This window comes from Alnus glutinosa, chromosome 4 (genome assembly GCF_958979055.1).
Source record: "Alnus glutinosa chromosome 4, dhAlnGlut1.1, whole genome shotgun sequence".
NCBI classification, from domain to species: Eukaryota; Viridiplantae; Streptophyta; class Magnoliopsida; order Fagales; family Betulaceae; genus Alnus; species Alnus glutinosa.
The window spans coordinates 22,358,441-22,380,174 of NC_084889.1; the positions used below are offsets into that span (position 1 = coordinate 22,358,441).

At 44.0% G+C, this 21,734-nt stretch overlaps 1 protein-coding gene across 1 annotated transcript in view; it reads left to right on the forward strand.

The window, feature by feature from the left end:
* The window catches only part of LOC133867309 (protein CASP-like), a 57,387-nt gene that overhangs the window by 11,590 nt on the left and 24,063 nt on the right, over positions 1-21,734 (forward strand). Inside the window, exon 4 of the mRNA XM_062304034.1 lies at positions 1,517-1,597. Within this exon, the coding sequence (XP_062160018.1) occupies positions 1,517-1,597 (81 nt within the window). The remainder of the gene's footprint in view (positions 1-1,516; positions 1,598-21,734) is intronic.

A 21,734-nucleotide genomic window follows, 5' to 3' on the forward strand; every position in this document is an offset into this window, starting at 1 on the left:
AACTTGCACTTCTTCTTAGGCATCCAAGCTGTCCGATCCTCTTAAGGATTGCATCTCAGACAATCAAAGTATATTTCTGATATCCTGTCCAGGCCCAAAATGTTGGGTGCAAAGCCGTATTCTTCTCCATGTCTTGCTGGTTCAAAATTGTCCAATGTTGATGGTGACCCGTTTTCTCCTACCGACATTACTACCTACTGTCAAACCGTGGGAGCTTTACAATATTGTACCTTGACACGTCTCGATATTGCCTTTTCTGTCAACCAGTTATGCCAACACATGCATCATCCTTCTACTCTACATCGGACAGCGGCAAAACGGGTCCTTCGTTATCTCAAAGGCACTATTGATTATGGCTTATGGTACACCCAAGGCCCTTTAACACTTCAAGCTTTCTGTGACTCGGACTGGGTAGGTAATCTGGATGATCGACGCTCTACAACGGGTATTGGAATTGTTTTGGGCTCTTCTCTCATTTCTTGGACAGCCAAGAAACAATTAGTGGTTGTACGTTCTAGTATAGAAGCTGAGTATCGTGCCATGGCTCTTGCCACCACTGATCTATTTTGGTCGAGAATGCTATTTAAGGATCTTGGTATTCCATTGTTTTCTACTCCTCGTATTTGGTGTGACAACATTGGGGCCCTTGCCCTTGCTTCTAACCCTGTTTATCATGCTAGGACCAAGCACATCGAAATTGACTATCACTTCATTCGTGAGAAGGTGCTTAATGGTGATATCTCCATCAAATACATTAGCACGCACGACCAACTTGCCGACATTTTTACTAAGGGCCTCAGTTCGGCATGATTTCAGCTACTACGTGACAAGCTTATGGTTTGTTCCGTCCCCATCAGCTTGCGGGGGGCTATAAATGATATATCTGCATCCTCATCTCATACACGTGCAGCATCAACTTCATGTCTAGATTCATCAACACATCCATATTTATTTGAAGACTCATTCAAACAATCTCTAACTAACGGATAACTTACAGATAGGATATTCTGTATTTTTGAATTATATTTTCTGTTATACACTTTTGAATTTCAAATTTAGATAGGATTACATGTAGTCTAATCCTCTATATATATTGTTCTAAACATCAATGAAATCATTCAAGTTCAAAACCTTTCATATGCTGTATATTGATTGTTGAAATAGCAATTTATGTAGCATTTAGTTCGGTTAAGATTCTGAGGAGTGGTGTTTAGAGTCTGAATTTTGTTAATTAGATTACATGAATGCATTAATAGTTAAAAACATTAGTTGTTGACTTAAAAAACATGCATATTACACATGCATATGTGTAATAGATGCATGGCTTTACATGGACCTGGATACCTATGAAGTTATACTCTTAAAGCTTATGTTGTAACTTGTTTTCTTTATTTCTTCATATCAGTTACTTGTTAGAGTGTGTATTATAACTGAAGTAACCTTTTGAGTTTTATTTGTCTGGCTTTTCTGTATATCACCTTCTTTATTCATTCTGATTCTTTCCCTCCTAATGCAGGGCTATAGTTCCAAAGATAGAAAAGGCAATCTATTTGATGATTGGGATCTTTCGGAGGCCGGGGGTTCTGAGCTATCTGAGGTACCTGTCAGTCTTTTGTTTCTACTTCGCAATTCAGAAGTTTGCTCCATGTAGAAGTTCTGATTATTTGGCTTTTCAAGCTTGCTCATCTAGTGAGCGTCTATTCAGTATATATAGAGATTACACAGAATACAAGATAAGTCCTATCTTCTAGCTTTCTAATCTAACACTAACTCTTAGAGAACCTGATTACAAGTATCCTATTCTAATATAGAAACTGTAATCAGCAAACTAAATACAAGTAAAACTCTTCCACTTAATCTTATCCTTATTAACCGGTTGTGTTATCAACACTCACTAGGAGTTTGATCAACCGGGAGTCTTCTTACCACACTCACTAGGAGTGTGCTGTGTGTTAATACCCTCCCTCAAGTTCAACGGGAGTGATCGGATGTTGAGCTCGTAGGATAGATGATGAAACCATTTTGAAACAAGCGGTTTAGTAAGTACATTTGCAAGTTGATCAGCACTTGGAACAAAGAGAATCTCCAAGTCTTTGGAAGCAACTAATTCTAGGACGAAGTGAAAATCAATGGCCACATGTTTGGTGTGAGAATGAAATATTGGATTGATAGACAAGTAGGTTGCACCAATGTTGTCACACCAAAGTTTTGGTGGAGTAGAAAGTGGAATGCCAAGTTCTTGGAGAAGAGAGCGTATCGAGATTGATTTAGTAGCCGTGTTAGCAACTGACTTATATTCAGCTTCTGTTGAAGACCTGGAAACAGTCAGCTGCTTGCGAGAACTCCAAGAAATCAAGTTAGAACCAAGGAAAACACAATATGCATCGGTGGAACGGCGGTCATCAGGGCATCCTGCCCAATCAACATCCAAATAGGCTTGAAGAGAACGTGATGAAGTCTTGTGCAGTAACAGGCCAAGAGTGATTGTATGCTTAAGGTATCTAAGAATCCGCTTGACAGCTTGCCAATGGAGCTTGGTTGGACGATGCATAAATTGACAAACCCGATTTACAGCAAACGCCAAATCTAGACGAGTAAGTGACAAGTACTGAAGAGAACTAACTGTGCTGCGATATAAAGTGGGGTCTTCCATAGGATCTCCTGTGAATGCTGATAAGGCCGAAGAGGAAGACATTGGAGAGGCTACTGGTTTGGCTTCGGTCATATTTGTTTTAGTGAGCAAGTCCCGAATATACCTATGTTGTGAAAGTAAGAGATCATCCTTCACGGGTAGCACTTCAACTCAAAGAAACTAGTGCAAGTACCCAAGTCTTTAATGGCAAAGTCGATGCTTAGTAGCTATAAAAGGTCATCAATGGCAGTAGGGATTGATGAAACAATGATAATATCATCAACATAAATAAGCAAATATATAGTGACTGCTATTGTGCGGTAAATAAACAAAGGAAACTGCCTTGGAGCCAAGAAAACCAAGTTGAAGGAGTTTCCCACTGAGACGAGCAAACCAGGCTCGTGGTGCCTATTTCAGGCCATAAAGGGCCTTTTGTAACTTGCATACATGATGGGGATAAGATATCCGAGTGAAACCTAGAGGTTGCTCCATATAAGACTTCTTTGGACAATCGGCCATGCAAAAAAGCATTTTCTATGTCTATTTGTTTCATAGTCCAGCTTGTAGAGTAAGCAAGCAACAAAACAGTACGAATAGTAGTTGATTTTATCACATGGCTAAAAGTCTCACCATAATCAATACCTGCATGTTGGTAAAAGCCCTTAGCAACTAACCTTGCCTTGTGGTGTTCTATAGAGCTATCAGCCTTTCTCTTTAGTTTAAAAACCCATTTGCAGCCAACAACATTCTTCGCTACCGACAAAGGAACAAGACTCCAAGTTTTATTCTTAAGCAAAGCATTCAACTCAGCTTGCATGGCATTGCGCCATTCACTAATCTTGATAGCATTGGAGAAGCAAGTAGGTTTGGTAAGTGTAGCTTCAGAAAGTAAGGCCCGAGGTAGAGGATATCGAACTATCCCGTCAGTGAGCTGCCTGATTGTGCAAACATTATTCTGAGATTGGGTCCACATAGGATGGATACGAGTAGGTGTTTGTGCTTGAGACACATTCAGCTTTGCAGGAGAGGAAGAAGAACTAAGAGGAGGAAGGTTGGAATTAGTAGGTAATATGGATGGAGTAGAGGGAAGCAAGTTAATTGGAGGGGCAGATTCCAGATTACGTGGAATAGATAAGGGAAGAGAAACGGAGACAGTGCTGGAAGAGGGAGGATCTGGTGAGGAGGGAGTTAGTTGGGAAGTATTGTGAGAAAAAGGAATCATGAAAGATGACATCCCTAGAGATAAAAATGCGACTAGTTTCGAGATGGTAGCACCTATAGCCTTTATGGTGTGTGCTATAGCCTAAGAAGACACAAGGTTTGGACCAAAGGGAGAATTTGTGAGAATTGTAAGGTCTGAGATTCGGAAAACAAGCACAGCCAAATACTTTGAGAAATTTATAATCCGAAACTTGAGAAAAAAGTTTTTCAAAGGGAGAAATATTTTTGAGCAATGGAGTTGGTAGTCTATTTATCAAATAACAAGAAGTTAAACAAGCATCATCCCAAAATTTCTTTGGAAGAGAATTGTCAGCTAGGAGAGCCAAAGTTGTATCAATGATATGGCGATGTTTTCTCTCAACACATCCTTGTTGTTGATGAGTGTGAGGACAGGAAACACGATGAAGAATGCCAACAGATCAAAAATATTTGTTGAGGTTGCGATATTCGCCACCCCAATCAGTTTGGACAGACTTAATTTTGGCTTTAAGGAGACGTTCAACCATTAATTGAAACTTGAGAAAAACAGGCATAACATTAGATTTAGATTGAATAGGATAAACCCAAGTAAATCTACTAAAAACATCCATAAAAGAAACGTAATAACGATTTCCATTTATTGAAAGAGTTGGGGAAGGACCCCAAACATCCGAATAAAGCAAGTCTAAAGAATTACAAATAGTAGTAGTAGAAATTGAAAAGGGCAATTGATGACCCTTGGCCTGAGGACAGGCATTGCAGGGTGATGATGCCTTATTGGAAGAAATTGGAAGCTGAAATTTTGAATGGATAAGGTTGACAATCCGAAGGCCTGGATGTCCTAAGCGTTTGTGCCAACGATGTGATGTAGTCCTCTCACCAACGAGTGCTTGAAATGAAGATGAAGGCACTTACGGAAGAAAGAGGTGATATAGGCCATTATTAAGTTGGTCGTGATGAATTGGGATCCCGGTCTTGCAATCCTTGATGACAAAATGAAGAGTGAAACTCAAAAGTAAACGGCATTATCAAGAGCAAATTGACGAACGGAAAGAAGCTTTTTGCATATGTTAGGAACATGAAGTAATTGCTTGAGGAGAAAGTTACGACGAGAGAGAGAGACAGAGTAGCAAAACCAGAGTGGGAAATTGACAAACTTGTTGTTAAGTTTATAAGAACAGTTAGGGTAAAATGCCTTAAGCACTTGATGCTTAGGTCTTGTATTGATGTGATATATATAGATGTTACAAGCTGCCGTGTATATGGCATGTTCTATTACAAAAGATCTATTCTATATTTACAAAGACAAAAATAAGGAAAGGAGAATCATGTCCTTATATGCAATATAGCCGTTGGCTTGTATGGAATTAATGAGAGAGTGCTAGCCGTTGTAGGTGGGATATGGTAAGGATATTCGATTGTCTAGTTTAGGAAAACTCCCTTGAATCATGGCTGACGGCTCTAGGGTTTGTGAATGAGGTGCGGCAGCTAGGGTTTGAGTGGCGGCTAGGGTTTGTGATGGAGGTGCAGAAGCTAGGGTTTGAGTAGGAGGTTCGGGTACCTTAACACCCCCCCCCCCCGCAAACTGATGGGAGGGACGACCGGAAGTTTGGCACGCAAGAAACAGAAACGATCCGCAGCAAGGCCTTTGGTGAAGATGTCGGCGATTTGATCAAGGGTCGAGATATAGCGTAGCTGGATGTCTCGGTTGGTTACTTTTTCCCGAATGAAATGGATGTCAACTTCAATGTGCTTGGTGCAGGCATGTGAGACGGGGTTGGAGGCGATGGACAATGCTCCGGAGTTGTCACACCAGATGGTTGGTGGAGCTGGAAGAGATACCTGCAATTCTTGGAATAGCATACGGAGCCAGTAAAGGTCGAAGGTTGTAAGGGCCATTGCACGATACTTTGCTTCGGTGCTGGAACGGGAGACAACGCGCTACTTTTTGGCAGATCATGATATGATATTGGAGCCGAGGAAGATGCCAAAACCAGTGGTGGAGCGACGGTCGTCGGGGTTTCCGGCCCAGTCAGAGTCATAGAATCCCGAGAGGTGGAGTGATCCTAGAGTGTTGTGAAGACCAAAGTCAATAGTGCCTTTGAGGTAACGAAGAACGTGCTTTGCTGCTGTCCAGTGAGTGAATGTGGGGCTTTGCATGTGCTAACAGAGTTGGTTGACGGAGTAGGCGATGTCTGGACGAGTGAGAGTAGCATATTGTAGAGCTCCAACAATCTGGCGGTATTCATAGGGATTGGGAAGAGCTTCGCCATCAAATTTGGACATTTTGGATCCATTGGTGCATGGAGTGCGGTATGGCTTGGAATCAACCATGTTGGCATAGGTGAGGAGGTCTTGAATGTACTTGGATTGCTGCAAGTGGAGTCCGGTTGAATCTTGTGAGGTGTGGATGCCAAGGAAGTAGGAGAGGGAGCCGAGGTCTTTGATGGCAAAGTCAGCCTGTAGGTTTGTGATGATGGTTTGTATGGTGGCCATATTATTACCTGTGACAATAATATCATCGACATACACTAGAAGGAAAATGTGAGAATCATTAGAGTGATATAAAAATAAAGAAGGATCCACTTTAGAGCTAGAGAAGCCAATTTCTAGGAGAGTTTGGGAGAGACGGGTATACCAAGCCCGAGGAGCTTGTTTGAGGCCATACAAAGCCTTGTGTAATTTGCATACATGGTGGGGAACGACAGGGTCCACAATGGAGAGGGAGTTCTCCTTCAGTTGTTTGCAGTACAGTTGGGGGTTGAGCAGTGCTGTCCAGGTATAGACAGCCCGGACCTTCAGCGCCTCCTGGAAGAGTTCCAAGAAATTTTTGATGAGCCCCAAGGTTGCCTCTGGTGCGACCTCAAGATCACAAGATTCCCCTGATTCAAGGCTCTTCTCCAGTAAACGTGAGGCCCTACTGGTACCTCTATTATCAAAAGAATGAAATCGAAAAAATAGTGCTGGATTTACTTAACAATGGGGTCATCCGAGCTAGTACTAGTCCATACTCCTCACCGGTCTTATTGGTCAAGAAGCATGACGGTTTGTGGAGGTTATGTGTGGATTATCGCGCCCTCAATCGAATCACTATCAAGGATAAATATCCGATTCCTGTCATTGATGAACTGTTGGATGAATTGCATGGCGCGCAATACTTTTCTAAACTGGACCTCCGCTCCGGGTACCATCAAATCCGGATGTAAGAGCAGGATATAGAGAAGACAGCTTTCCGGATGCATCACTGGCACTTCGAGTTTTTGGTAATGCCCTTTGGCCTCACTACTGCTCCATCCTCTTTTCAGTCCTTGATGAAGGACATCTTTCGAGGTTATTTGCGTAAGTTCGTTCTCGTTTTTTTTGATGACATACTTATTTATAGTAAGTCTTGGGAGGACCATCTATATCACTTAACTTGTGTCTTTGGCATTTTGAGAACTCATCACCTGTTTGTGAGAATGGACAAGTGTAGTTTTGGCCAACAGCGGGTGAACTACCTAGGCCATTTTATTGAGCAAAATGGAGTAGCCGTGGATCCTTCCAAAATCCAAGCTATGCTGGATTGGCCGAGACCTTCCAACATCAAGGCACTTCGGGGCTTCCTTGGGCTTACCGGCTACTACCGGAAATTTATCCAGCATTATGGTACTATTGCCCGACCCCTCACTCAACTCCTAAAGAAGGACGCTTTTGGGTGGAATGAGGAAGCTAGCAGCTCCTTTGTTCGCCTTAAAAAAGCCATGACAAAGGCACCGGTATTGGCCCTACCTGAATTTTCCAGAACTTTCATCATCGAGTGCGATGCCTCGGGCAGCGGTATAGGGGCTGTTTTGATGCAGGATCGTCGCCCCATTGCGTACTTCAGCCAGGCCCTCCATGGCCGTAACCTCTCTCTCTCCACCTATGAGAAGGAAATGCTTGCCCTCGTCATTGCCATTCAACGATGGCGCCCCTACCTCTTGGGCCAGCGGTTTGTGGTTTGGACCGACCACCATAGCCTCAAATATTTGTGGAATCAAACTATCACCACTGAGGCTCAACAAAAGTGGCTAGCCAAGCTCATGGGGTATGATTTCACGATTGAATACAAACGGGGGCATAATAATCGTGTTGCGGATGCTCTCTCTCGATAGGAGGAAGGAACTCTCATGGCTCTCCCTATACCGATCCCTCACTGGATTGCACCTATCCAACAGGAAGTTCAGCATGATCCAAACCTCCAGGCCCTGGCAAAACGCATTCAGCAGGATGAAGAGGTGGGTCCATGGCGTCTGCAGGCAGGGCTGATCTACTTCAAAAACTGAATTTATCTCAAGGCTGAATCATCCACAGCAGCAGCCATAATCACAGAGTTCCACAACAGCACGCATGAAGGCTACCATAAGGGTTTACAGCGTATTCGGTCTGTTTTTTACTGGCCTCACATGCAGCGGCAACTCCGCACCTTTATAAAAAATTGTGACATTTGTTAGCGTCACAAAGCTGAAGCCATCAAGCCCGCCGGTCTGCTGCAACGCCTACCCATTCCCGAACAGATTTGGACGGCTATCTCTATGGACTTCATTGACGGCCTTCCAAAATCATACGGGCGCACTACTATTTTTGTGGTTGTTGATCGCTTATCCAAGTATGGCCACTTTACCCCTCTCAAGCATCCCTACACGGCACCACAGGTGGCTCAAACCTTCTTTGAGGTTATTTTTCGTTTGCATGGTATTCCAACTTCCATCGTTTGTGATCGAGACCCCGTGTTTATTGGGCTCTTTTGGCGGGAGCTTTTCCACTTGCATGGAACGAAGTTTAACTTTAGTTCCGCTTATCATCCGCAAACGGATGGGCAGACGGAGGTTGTGAATCACACTATTGAGATGTATTTGCGATGCTTTACTAGCTCTTCTCCCCGTCAATGGGCTAAGTGGTTGCCATGGGTTGAGTATTGCTATAACACGAGTTTCCACTCTGCTACTAAGTGAACTCCCTTTGAGATTGTCTATGGGCGACCCCCCCCCCACCTCTCTTACCATTCGTTCCCGGGACTACTCGTTCTACTGCTGTGGAAGAAGCATTACTCAGCCGCGATCAGGTCCTGCGGGAGGTTCGCCAGCAGCTGCTAGAAGCTCAAAATCGTATGAAACAGGTGTATGATCAGTCTCATGTTGAGCACATTTTTTCGGAGGGCGAATGGGTGTACTTACGGCTCCAGGGTTATAGGCAGCAATCTGTCCACAAGCGGAGCAATCTGAAACTTTCCCCTAAGTTCTATGGTCCTTATCGGATTGTCAAACGGATTGGTCCTGTTGCATACCAGCTGGCTTTACCCCCTAAGGCTAAGATCCATGATGTTTTCCATGTTTCGGTTTTGAAGAAATGGGTCGGAATTGGGGTACCGGTGCAAGACCATCTTCCCACTCTCCACGAGGACAGCCAGCTCCTTCCCCAAACTATCATCGACCGACGGAATCACCACGGTGTCCCGGAAGTACTGGTGCATTGGCGAGGTCTTTCACCTGCAGAAGCTACCTGGGAACCACTCTCCGACTTTGAGCTTTGTTTCCCTTCCTTTGCCCTTGTGGACAAGGGCAATTTGAAGAACGGGGGAGTGTTACGGACCTATGTACGACGTAGGAAGTGTGGCCAGGAAGCAAACGAACACATAGCCAAAGACCGCATTAGGGTTCAGGGAGAGGATGTAAGTGGCGGCTGAAGCAGGGAAGGATGAGAATGGAAAGTCGGTGCTCTTCCAACAGGGCTTTCGGTAGTCATCTTACAAGGAAAGTATCTCTTAGAAATAAGGAACACTGATTTCCACTAGAGTAGGTTATTGCTAAATAAGGGAATTCCTTTATAGAAAGAATTCCTAGAAATAAGGGATTTGATGTAATTCCATAATTATATTCTGCTTGTAATCTCTATTTGTAGAGGTCTTGATTCATAATAAAGGTATGATCAATTTACCCTAGAATTCTCAACTCTCGTGGTTGAATTAGGAGGCAGAGGTACCTCGAATACCTCGTATCCATTCTTCACCCTTCACCATAGGTAAATCCAGGAGATTCAACCCTGCTGGTTTGCCCACCCATAGGCCAATAACCCGATCCCAGACCCAGTCACACAACAGTATCGTTCCTGCAAGGTCCACAACAGCTCCCAAGTATCATCTTCAGTAGAAGCACCAAGCCAATGGACCAAAACTTCTGTTGCCGCACGGCCTTGGCGTTTAACTAGTCGGCGATCCACAATGAGCTCGGGTTCAGGATAAATCTCGCCATTGTTGTCCACCAGCGGCAAGGAGGATAATGGGGAGGAAGATTGGCCAAGTTTCTTCTTCAAGCAAGAAACATGAAAAACGGGATGGAGGTGGGACTCCGATGGAAGGTCCAAACGGTAAGCCACAGTGCCTATCCTGCTCAACACCTTGGAGGGACCAAAAAGCCTGGGAGATAATTTGAGATGCTTTCACAGAGCCACAGATTTCTGCCTGTACGGTTGGAGCCTTAGGTACACCCAATCGCCTATACTAAATTGACGATCTGAATGATGTTTGTTCGCATAGGTTTTCATGCGATTTTGGGCGTGATGTAAATGGTCCTTGAGTATTGTAAGCACAGTAGTATGATCCCTCAACTGGGTATCCACGTCCAAATTTGTTGATGTGCCTAGGACATAAGAGAGGAGGGATGGCGGCGCATAGCGGTAGATAGCCTCAAATGGAGTGTACCCGGTGGAAGAGTGGTGGCTGGTGTTGTACCACCACTCAGCTAGGGGTAACCAAGCACTCCAAGCTTTAGGCTTGGCCTTTGCATAGCAGCGGAGGTATGTCTTGAGGCACTTATTGAGGGCCTCTGTTTGTCCATCCGACTAAGGGTGATAAGCGGAGCTGAAGGCCAAAGTGCTACCCTGCAAGCGGAAGAGGTCACACCAAAATGAACTTGTGAATGTAGGGTCCCTATCCGAAACAATGGTAGACGGCATACCATGTAACTTGAAAATGTTGGCCGTAAACAATTGAGCCACCTGAGAGGCCGAGTAAGGATGAGCCAATGGAAGAAAATGGCCATATTTGGTTAGTCGATCTACAACCACCAAAATAACCGAAAAGCCCTGAGAGAGAGGAAGACCTTCAATGAAATCAAGAGAGATATCCGACCAAACCTGGGAGGGTATCGGTAAGGGTTGTAGTAACCCTGCAGGGAGCACTGTCTCGTGTTTATTCTCTTGGCACACTTGGCATTCTCGGACAAAAGTCTTGATGTCAGCCTTCATTCCCGTCCAAAGAAAATTGGCCTTTGCCCAGGCGAGTGTTTTATGATAACCGAAATGACCAGCTGCCGGACTGGAGTGAAGAAACTCCAAAATTTGTTGTTGAAAGGGAGACCCTTTTACAATCCAAAGTCGTCCCTTACATAGAAGCAAATCCTGCTGAAGTGTGAACCAACAAGAGTTGGTTGTACCAGTCTGAAATTCTTCCAAGATGGCCAGGGTTTTCGGATCACCCTTATAAGATGATTTTAATTCAGATATCCAATCCGGAGTAGGGAAGGAAATTAAGGATACCGAGAATTCTTCCTGAGCCGAACCACACTCGTCAGCCTGTCGTGATAAGGCATCGGCTACTTTGTTGTCCCTGCCCTGTTTATACTCGATGACAAAGTCATAACCCAGGAGCTTTGTCAACCAACGCTGCTGGGCACTAGTGCCCACCTGCTGCTCCAAAAGGAATTTTAAAGCTTGATGGTCAGTGCGAACAATAAAAGAATGCTCGAGCAAATAAGGACGCCATTTCTGAACCGCGGTGACCAAGTCGAGCAGCTCCTTCTCATAGGTAGAAAGGAGTGCGCGGCCCTTCAAATCTTTACTAAGGAAATTAATAGGCCGGCCGGCCTGCATTAAAATTGCCCCCAACCTGGTGCCACTGGCATCACATTCAATAACAAAGGGCTGCGAAAAATCTGGAACACGCAGAACGGGTGGGGAAGTGACTGCCTCTTTGAGAGCCTCAAAGGCCTGTGTAGCGGCAGGAGACCAAACAAAGGAGTTTTTCTTCGACAGTGTCGTTAAGGGAGCCGCGATCAAGCCATAATTGCGTATGAACTTCCGGTAGTAACTGATGATTCCTAAAAATCCCCGCAAAGCTTTAATGGAGTGTGGAAGAGGCCAAGAGATCATAGCGTCCAATTTAGACGGGTCTGCCCACACCTCGTGTTGGGAAATCAAGTGACCAAGATACTCGATTTCGGATTTAGCAAACCGACACTTCGATAGCTTCGCAAACAGGTGGTGTTGAACCAAAACCTGAAGTACTGTTTGCAAATGGAGCAAATGATCCTCCATAGAGCAACTGTATATCAAGATATCGTTGAAGAAGACGAGTACAAAACGTCGAAAGAAGGGCCAGGAGATATTGTTCATAAGGCCTTGAAAGGTGGCTAGGGCATTTGTGAGGCCGAAAGACATGACGAGGAACTCATAATGTCCCTCGTGTGTTCGGGAAGCCGTCTTAGGAATGTCGGCCGAGTGCATTCGGATTTGGTGATGGCCGGAGCGCAAATCCAATTTAGAGAAAACCACCGCCCCCTGAAGTTCATCTAGCAATTCGTCAATGACGGGATCGGAAATTTGTCTTTGATTGTAACGTGGTTAAGCGCCCGGTAGTCAACACATAATCTCCAACTACCATCCGGCTTGCGAACAAGAAGGACTGGGGCCGAGAAAGGACTTTGGCTCGGCCTGATGACGCCAAACAACATCTTCTAGATAAGTTTTTCAATTTCAGATTTTTGGAAGTAAGGGTAATGATAGGCACACACATTGATTGGAAGGGAGGTGGTCAAAGGAATTTTGTGGTCATGGGCCTCGGAGGTGGTAGGGTAGTGGGCTCGGCAAAGGCAAAGGCAAAATCCCACAGAACTGGCCCAAGAGTTTGCAACCAATGAACTCCGAGGACCATGTCACAGCTGACAAAATATTATTTGAATGGCTGAATAATCTAGCCTTGAGTTCTGTGTATTATATAGACTTTACAAGGATGCTATACATGGAAAGGAAATATGGTCCTGCATGATTCTAGCCCTATACATGTAAACTATAATCTGTCAAATATATACGCTAACTATACAAAATAATAAATGGAGAAATAAGGAAACAATCGTGGGCTAAAAATAAGGAAACACGAAACAATTATGGACAGCTGTGTGCTGTCCATTGACAGCCCCCCTCAAATTGATGCAGGGTGATCAACAAGCATCAATTTGTTACTTAGGAAGTGTAACACCCCGAATTTGAGCCTGCAAATTCGTAAGCAGAAACCTCCAGTTTCCACGTGACATTACTACATCAGAGATAAACTCTCGCAGCAGAATATAAATTTATTTTCTTTAAAAGATACATTAGAGTTTATTGAAAGACAAATGTAAATAATATATTACATTCCAAACTGAATACAATAAGCCAATGTAATCTTTATCTACATTAATTAGCAGTTCTAACTCTTCAGTGCTAACAAAATCCAATCCTTGAGCTCTATATACTTTCGTACCTGCATAATAGGCTAAACCGCCCATATAAAAATATGGGTCAGTCAACTGCTTTCAATAATAATAAGATTACTGACTTAATTAAATATATGCGATGTAACAAAATGCCATAATATGATGACAGTTATAAACACTTAACGCTAAGGATCCAAACCCAAAAATCACTATCCTTACTACGGGTTTTTCACTGAGGGTCCTTTCTTAAGGCCTCAGTCCTGGGTTGTCTATCCCTCTCAGAGTACCAAACCCACATACTAGGGTTGTCTATTCTCTCACAGGGCCTCAAATCCCACAAAACTCCATGGATGTCTATCTCTCTCAGAGCCTCAAACCCACCAACTGGGTTGTCTATCTCTCTCAGAGCTTCAAAACCGAGGATGTGTATCTTTCCTAAATCCATGGATGTCTATCTCTCTCAGAGCCTCAAACCCACCAACTGGGTTGTCTATCTCTCTCAGAGCTTCAAAACCGAGGATGTCTATCTTTCCTAAATCTAAGAATGTCTATCCCTCAGAGCTTCAAACCCACCAACTGGGTTGTCTATCCCTCTCAGAGCTTCCTATCTGTCTCTATGCCTTAATACTAAAACATGTCATATTACAAACAATATGCTCCAAACAAGTTGCATACTATTAAATAAAGCAGATATCAAAACATTAAGGAAAGCTCTACGTGTATCACTCTGAGTGAGTAAGGAATACTCACAGTCTTTTTGTACAGTCTCTCAGTTCATCACCTTCACTCGGTCGAAGTCTTCTCAGAAAATCCATCACAGTGACGGAGGTTCTCAACAAAATTGCCGGAAAGCTGCTGCCAACAGCCGGAGATTGCGCCGAGCTTCACTGGTCGGAGTACGGATCCGCCGGAAAGTCGTCCCTCAGGCCGTGGGTGTCAACGCAGAAGAGTCGGGTCGGCCAGGATGGGTTTTGGCCTCCGGGTCACACGTTCTCGGGTTGCTGGATCGTTCGGGTTTGGGCTTCTGGGTCGGGGTCCATGGTTCTGGATCGGTCGGCTCGCCGGAAATTGCGTCTCAGGCCACCGGACTTCGCACCCATCGACGACCCACCGGACCCATGGAGGATTGGCTTTGTGTGCTGACCCACGGACGTGGGTCTGGGTTCATCGGTCTCACCCGGGTTCTGATCTCTCTCTCTCTGTCTATGCATCTCTTTCCCTCTCTCAACCGATCTCTCTCTCGACATCTCCCTCTCAGCCCTCTCAGCCCTCTCCATCTTTCGAGTCTCACTCTCTGTTTCTCTCTGTGTGATCGGGTAAGAGGAACAAAGAAAGGCAGAAAAATAGAAGAGAAAAGAAGAAAGAAAATAAGAAGAGAAGAATGAAGAAGCTCAGTAATTGAGAGGTGTGAGTTTTTCCTGAAGAGAGGCAATCAGTTATAAGGCATAAGTGTCGGCAAGGATTTTTAGAAAGTGTCGGCAAGGATTTTAAAATGCTTAATGGAATACAGCGTAGGGAGGACGGCTGATTATTAAATCTCCTTTTGGATTAAAGAATTAAACATGCGTCTGAAGGTGGGAGAATGGAAAAATAAAGAAAGAAGAAGAAGAAAGAAGATGCTGAGAAGGAAAGAGTAAAATAAATAAAAGGGGAAAACAAGATGATGATAGCCAACAAGACATGCATCATTCTACATTATGGAGAAAAGGATATTTAAAGTGCCTTAGTGCTAGTTTACTAATCTAATAATTGTCTTCAACATAAAAAATGGAGAAAATGAATAGTGTAATCTGCAAGTTGAAATGTTTGGTAGCGATATGCTGCCAACCGTTTCATATATATAAAGATATTTTATTACGAATTTTAATAAACATATTATTATTACACTGGATAATAAAGTCTTAAACAATATTTTGTACAATTATAAGATAAAGCCAATTAATCTAATGATTAATTATTTTGTCTATTCTAACTCAGTAATTTTCGGTTATAAATTAATTATCAGTTTTATTAAAATACAGTTCATTAAATTAATTGGAAGTATTTATAAAATAATTTATAAGACGAATGATTATTCACTCACATAGATAATCATTTTTTATTCTTTAACCTTATTATTCTATAAAAATGTGTTTTAAAATCTGGGGCGCTACAGGAAGCAATGTCGATGACGAGTGAGTGCCTTGGTGAAGATATCAGCAATTTGTAGATCAGTGGAAATATGTGGAAGAGTGATAATACGAGCTTCAAAGGCTTCCCGGATAGAGTGACAGTCCACTTCAATATGCTTGGTGCGCTCATGATAGACAGGATTAGCCATGATCTGAATAGCACTGGTATTATCGGCATGTAGAGGTGTAGGATCGGTCTCAGAAAAATCTAACTCAGCAAGCAAACCGCGAAGCCAAATAATTTCTGAACAAGCAAGAGACATTGCGCGGTACTCAGATTCCGTAGATGACTTAGAGACTCTGTCTTGCTTCTTACTTTTCCAGGAGATCAAGGCATCACCTAAGAACACACACCAACCAGTGATGGAGCGACGAGTATCCGCACAACCAGCCTAATCAGCATCACTATAAGCGGCAAGACGAGTAGAATTGCTGGCAGGGAAGAATAAGCCACGGGCAGAAGTACCGTGAACATAGCGTATGATCCTATGGACATCAGTCAAATGTAGATGACGGGGAGTCTGAAGGAACTAGCTGACTTGCTGGACAGCAAAAGAAATGTCCGGTCTAGTAATGGTGAGATAAACGAGGCTACCCACCAACTTCCGGTATAAACTGGGATCATTAAGTAAGTCGCCCTCCTCTTTGCGAAGCTTGACATGTAATTCCATGGGAGTATCAACAGAAGGAGCCTCTTGAAGACCAGCTGTAGCCACCAAGTCACTGGTATACTTATGTTGATTGAGGGAAATGCCGGAGGGACCACGATGCACCTCAAGACCAAGAAAATATGTGAGAGACCCAAGATCTTTCATATGAAAGGACTCCGAGAGATGAGTTTTGAGCTGGTCAAGTAAAGTGGAATCGGAACCAGTGATCACAATATCATCAACATAAACCAATAGAAGAACAATACCCATGTCGGATTTCCGAAGAAACATGGAAGTGTCATACTTGCTCTGCTTGAATGAAAATTGTAATAAAGTGGTGCGGAATTTATCAAACTAGGCCCTTGGAGCCTGTTTGAGACCATAAAGAGAGTGGCGAAGCTTACAGACATGTGAAGTCGGAGAGGGAAACAATCCTGGAGGTGGCTTCATATAAATACACTCTTTAAGATCCCCATGAAGAAAAGCATTTTTGACATCCATCTGATGTAGGGGCCAATCACTGGAAGCAGCAAGGGTGAGAATCGTACGAACATTAGTCATTTTAGCCACTGGAGCAAAGGTCTATTCATAATTGACACCATACTCCTGATTATTCCCAAGAGCAACAAGCCGAACTTTGTAACGGTCCAAACTTCCATCAGATCGAACTTTGACTAAGTAAACCCATTTGCATCCCAGAGGCACAATAGTAGAAGGACAGGGCTCAATGTCCCAGGTGTGATTGGCCTCTAGAGCGGCAATTTCTTCCTGCATAGCGTGTTGCCAACAATCATGCTTGGCAACATGTGAGTAGCAGGTGGGGATATCAAAATTGGCCAATGTAGCCATAAGAGCTGAAATAGAATTGCCAGAATTGGAAGAAGGAAATCCATACCTATCCAGAGTGATAGACACTCAAGAAGAGCGACGAACCAAAGGCACAGGAGGCCCTGCCACTGACTGAATCTGGAGCGTGGTAGGGTCAGATACCGGGTGAGCCACCGGAAGAGACTGTGGGCCGGAGCGTCTTGTATACACAATACCTGGTTTAAATTGAGAATGGACTGGAGGAAGATCTGAGAGTTGCTCCTCAAATGAGGGAAGAACCACAGTAGAAGATGATGGCAGAGAAGACACAGGAAAGAAATGTTGGTTTTCAAAGAAAATAACATTCCTAGAAATGCGAGTACGATGTAAGATAGGATCATAGCAAAAAAATCCCTTTTGACACACACTATATCCCAAGAAAGCACATCGGACAGATTGAGCAGATAATTTATGTCGCTCATGAGGAGGTAAATGAACAAAACATACAAAACCAAAAGTACGAAGGTTATCATAACTAGGTTGCTTAGCAAATAAGCGGAAACAGGGAGACTCCATATGTAGAACTTGAGAAGGTAAACGATTAATCAAGTGAGTAGCAGTTTTCATAGCCTTTACCCAAAACATGGACGGAATAGAGGATTCTAACAAGAGAGTACGTACCACATCAAGGAGATGACGATTTTTGCGTTCGGCTACTCCATTTTGTTGAGGAGTAGAGGGACATGAACGTTGATGAAGAATACCCTTAGACGCCAAGAAAGCCTGAAACTCAGTAGACAAATATTCACCACTGGAATCGGTGCGTAATCTCTTAATAGAAGAAGAAAATTGATTGGCAACATACGCAAAAAACTCAGTGAAAGTACGAAAGACCTCAGATTTAGAGCGAAGAAAGTAGACCCAAGTAAATCTGCTATGATCATCAATGAAAGTCACATAGTATTTAAATTTTTCATGTGAACTCACTGGGGAAGGGCCCCAAACATCACTATGGATAAGGTCAAAGCAGTGAGATGCCCGACTAGCATGCAAAGGGAAGGGAAGAATTTTGCTTTTACCAAGTTTGCAAGAAGCACACTCAAGAGAGAAAGAATAACCGTTTTTATTACCAAGTAAACCAGAGTTCAATACATGGGATACGATCTGAGTATTGGGATGGCCCAAACGACGATGCCACACCATACTAAGATCGGAAACATTATTACAAGCAAAAGACTTAATAGAAGAAACTGGAATAGGCAAGAATAGTGGAAACAAGCGCCCCACTTTAGGTCCCTTCGCGATCTGCTCCCCCGTTACTTGGTCCTGCACAACACAACCATCACCAGAAAATTTAACATCACAATTGTTTTCAACTAATTGGCCAACAGAAATAAGATTCGTGGAAAGTTGAGGAGCAAGAAACACATCAGTGAGCGTAGAAGAGGCATCTCCTACAACAGCTATTGGCAAGGAACTGCCATTGGCAGTTTGAATAACAGATTGACCATCATAGGGCCGAACATGACGCAAAGAGGTGTGAGTAGGAGTCATGTGATTAGAAGCTGCTGAGTCCACGTACCAGAGTTGAGGGGAATGGTTACCTTGAAACCCCATTGCTGATAAGGCCGAAATGAGAATCTGTTGCACCATTGCTGGAGTACAGTAATCTGGTGCAGGAGGGGTAGGAACAGAGGACGCATCTGAAGGAGAGACAAGAGCAGCAGGAGGCGTGGCAAGAACCGAAGTCTGAAATGCTTGGGCCGGACGATTCTGGGATGAATACGTCATTCTTTGATAATGTGACCCTTCTTCTTGCAATAAGAACAGAATTTTTTAGGACAATTGGCAGCAATATGCCCAGATGCCTTGCAGCAGAAACACTGTAAGGTTCGAGAATGCATAGGTGGTCCACGTCCTTGTGCAGAGAAGGCCACAGTTGCAGGCCCAGAATTGCCATGAGATTGCTCCAAAATAGTTTGAGTACTAAGACGTTGTTCTTCGCGAAGTAACTCACCAAAACAAACATCAAGAGAGAAAACAGGAGATCGATTCAGTAAAGAGGAGCGAACAGATTCATATTCTGGACGAAGTTTCATAAGAAACTGATCACGCTGGGTAGTGGCGTGAAGAGTCTGAATAGTGGAAAGGGCAGCAACAGGAACTTCTGCGGTAACCAAGGCAGCATATTCGTGCCAAAGAGTCAAAAATGCCGAGTAATAGTCTTGGATGGAAAGACTACCATGCTGAAACATGGCAATTGCATGTTCTAACTGAAAGCGACGAGCATCATTATCCTGATGATAACCTTCTTCAAATAAGCCCACATGGATTGAGCAGAGCGATGGGGCTGCAAGTGGGTGACAATATGAGACTCCACTGAACCAAGAAGCCAAGACATGATACGTGCATCAAGCACAGCCCATGATGGAGAAGACCCGTCAGCCTTAGATTTTTCAAAAGTGGATGATGGTTCAACATTCGTGCCATCAATATGACCCCAAAGAGCTTTGCCCTTGAGAAAAAATTCAAACTGAAATGCCCAGGTAGCATAATTGGTGCCTGTAAACTTAACACACACAGGAGCAGAATCCATAGAGAATAAATAGAACCCGAGACAAATCAAAGGGCCTAAAAACCAACTGTGCTGTAATGGAGAGAAGTCGAAAAAGAACAAACCAAAGGAGAAGATTGCCGAGAAATCCACCGAGAGTGACAGACTGCACTGTTGCCCAGAGAAGTGCCGAGAAAACCACCGAGAATGATAGACTGCACCACCACACAGAAGTGACCGAGAAAAAGCCACCAATACCTCAAACAGAGGCTGTCGAAAACACCAACACAAGCTGCAGAAGACTGTTCCAAGAGGATTGTGCCGAGAGAGACTGCCGAAAACACCAACACAAGCTGTAGAAGACTGTTCCGAGAGACTTGGGCCGAGAGTGACAGACCACTGTCCGATGAGTACCTAAACCAGCGAAACACCAGAACCACCAAGGGGAGACTGCACCGACACCACAGGACCACACAGACTGGTCCAATAGACTCAGACTAGAGCCAATTAGGAGAAAAAAAAAAAATCACGGGTACACCACAGACCTGACCGAAATCCACCAGCGTCACGTTCGAAACCGAGAAGAAGAAGAAAAAAATGCAGGGAAAGGAAAACTTAGCAATTGGACTGTGTCGAGAGAGACTGCCGAAAACACCAACACAAGCTGTAGAAGACTGTTCCGAGAGACTTGGGCCGAGAGGATTGTGCCGAGAGTGACAGACCACTGTTCGATGAGTACCCAAACCAGGGAAACACCAGAACCACCAAGGGGAGACTGCACCGACACCACAGGACCACACAGACTGGTCCAATAGACTCAGACTAGAGCCAATGAGGAGAAAAAAAAATCACGGGTACACCACAGACCTGACCGAAATCCACCAGCGTCACGTTTGAAACCGAGAAGAAGAAGAAAAAAATGCAGGGAAAGGAAAACTTAGCAATTGGACTCTGATACCATGACAAAATATTATTTGAATTGCTGAATAATCTAGCCTTGAGTTCTGTGTATTATATAGACTTTACAAGGATGCTATACATGGAAAGGAAATATGGTCCTGCATGATTCTAGCCCTATACATGTAAACTATAATCTGTCAAATATATACGCTAACTATACAAAATAAAAAATGGAGAAATAAGGAAACAATCGTGGGCTAAAAATAAGGAAACACGAAACAATTATGGACAACTGTGTGCTGTCCATTGACAACAGCCCCCTAAGGAGATGATGTAAAAATTGGCTTGAATAGGGTGACCTTGAACCTTGAGAGAAACCGCCGAAACATGCCCGAAACATTGAATAGTATCGCCATTGGCAATTTTGACTTGCAGCAGGGGAGTAGAGACAATGGACGGGTTGACTTTAGCTACAATAGACGGATACAGGAAGTTATGGGTACTTCCTGAATCAATGAGGATGCTTACTTGGTGAGACTGCAAAACCCTGAGTAAACGCATGGGCTTGGAGCCGGATGAACCAGAAATGGCACTGATGGAAATCTCCGGATCCTTGCATTCCACGACATCAAATGCAGGAACGGAATCAATGAAGTCCGTGGAATCATAAAAAACTTCCTCAGAGGGTTCGTCAACAGGAAGTTCCAAACCGGACATGAGATATAGCCGTGGAGATTTACATTTATGCCCGGGTAACCACTTATCATCGCAGTAGTAACAGAGGCCTCTGTCACGCCTCTCTTTCAGTTGAGCTGGGGAAATGCGTTGGATGGGTAGGCCGGAAGGGGTCTTGGTAGGTAAAGCCAGAGGACCAGAGGTTTGAGGCACAGAAGAGGCCGGGGAGCTGCTGGACTGCCCCCAAGACTGTTGACGTCCAAAAGAGAAAGACGTAGAGGAAGAGCGAATCGGCCTTCTGGAAGTGAGAAGGTACTCCTCTTGTAGCTTGGCCAGCCCAAATGCTGCCACCAGGTTAGGAGGATGTAACATCCTGACAGGCAAACGGATGTCATCTTTTAGTCCGCTAAGAAAACAGCTGAGTCTGTTGTTTTCTAAAATCCCACGCAAGCGGTTTGAGAGAGCCTCAAACTGGGACGTATAATCCGCCACCGAGGAGACTTGACGAAGCCGCATCAAGGACTCCATCGGGTCATCATACGTTGGTCTGAAGCGGGTAAGGAGGGCCTGGAGGAAGGCCTCCCAAGTGGGGAGCTGACCAGCATCGTCCGCATCCTGGAACCAGATCAGGGCGTCCCCCTCCATGTGGAAGGAGGT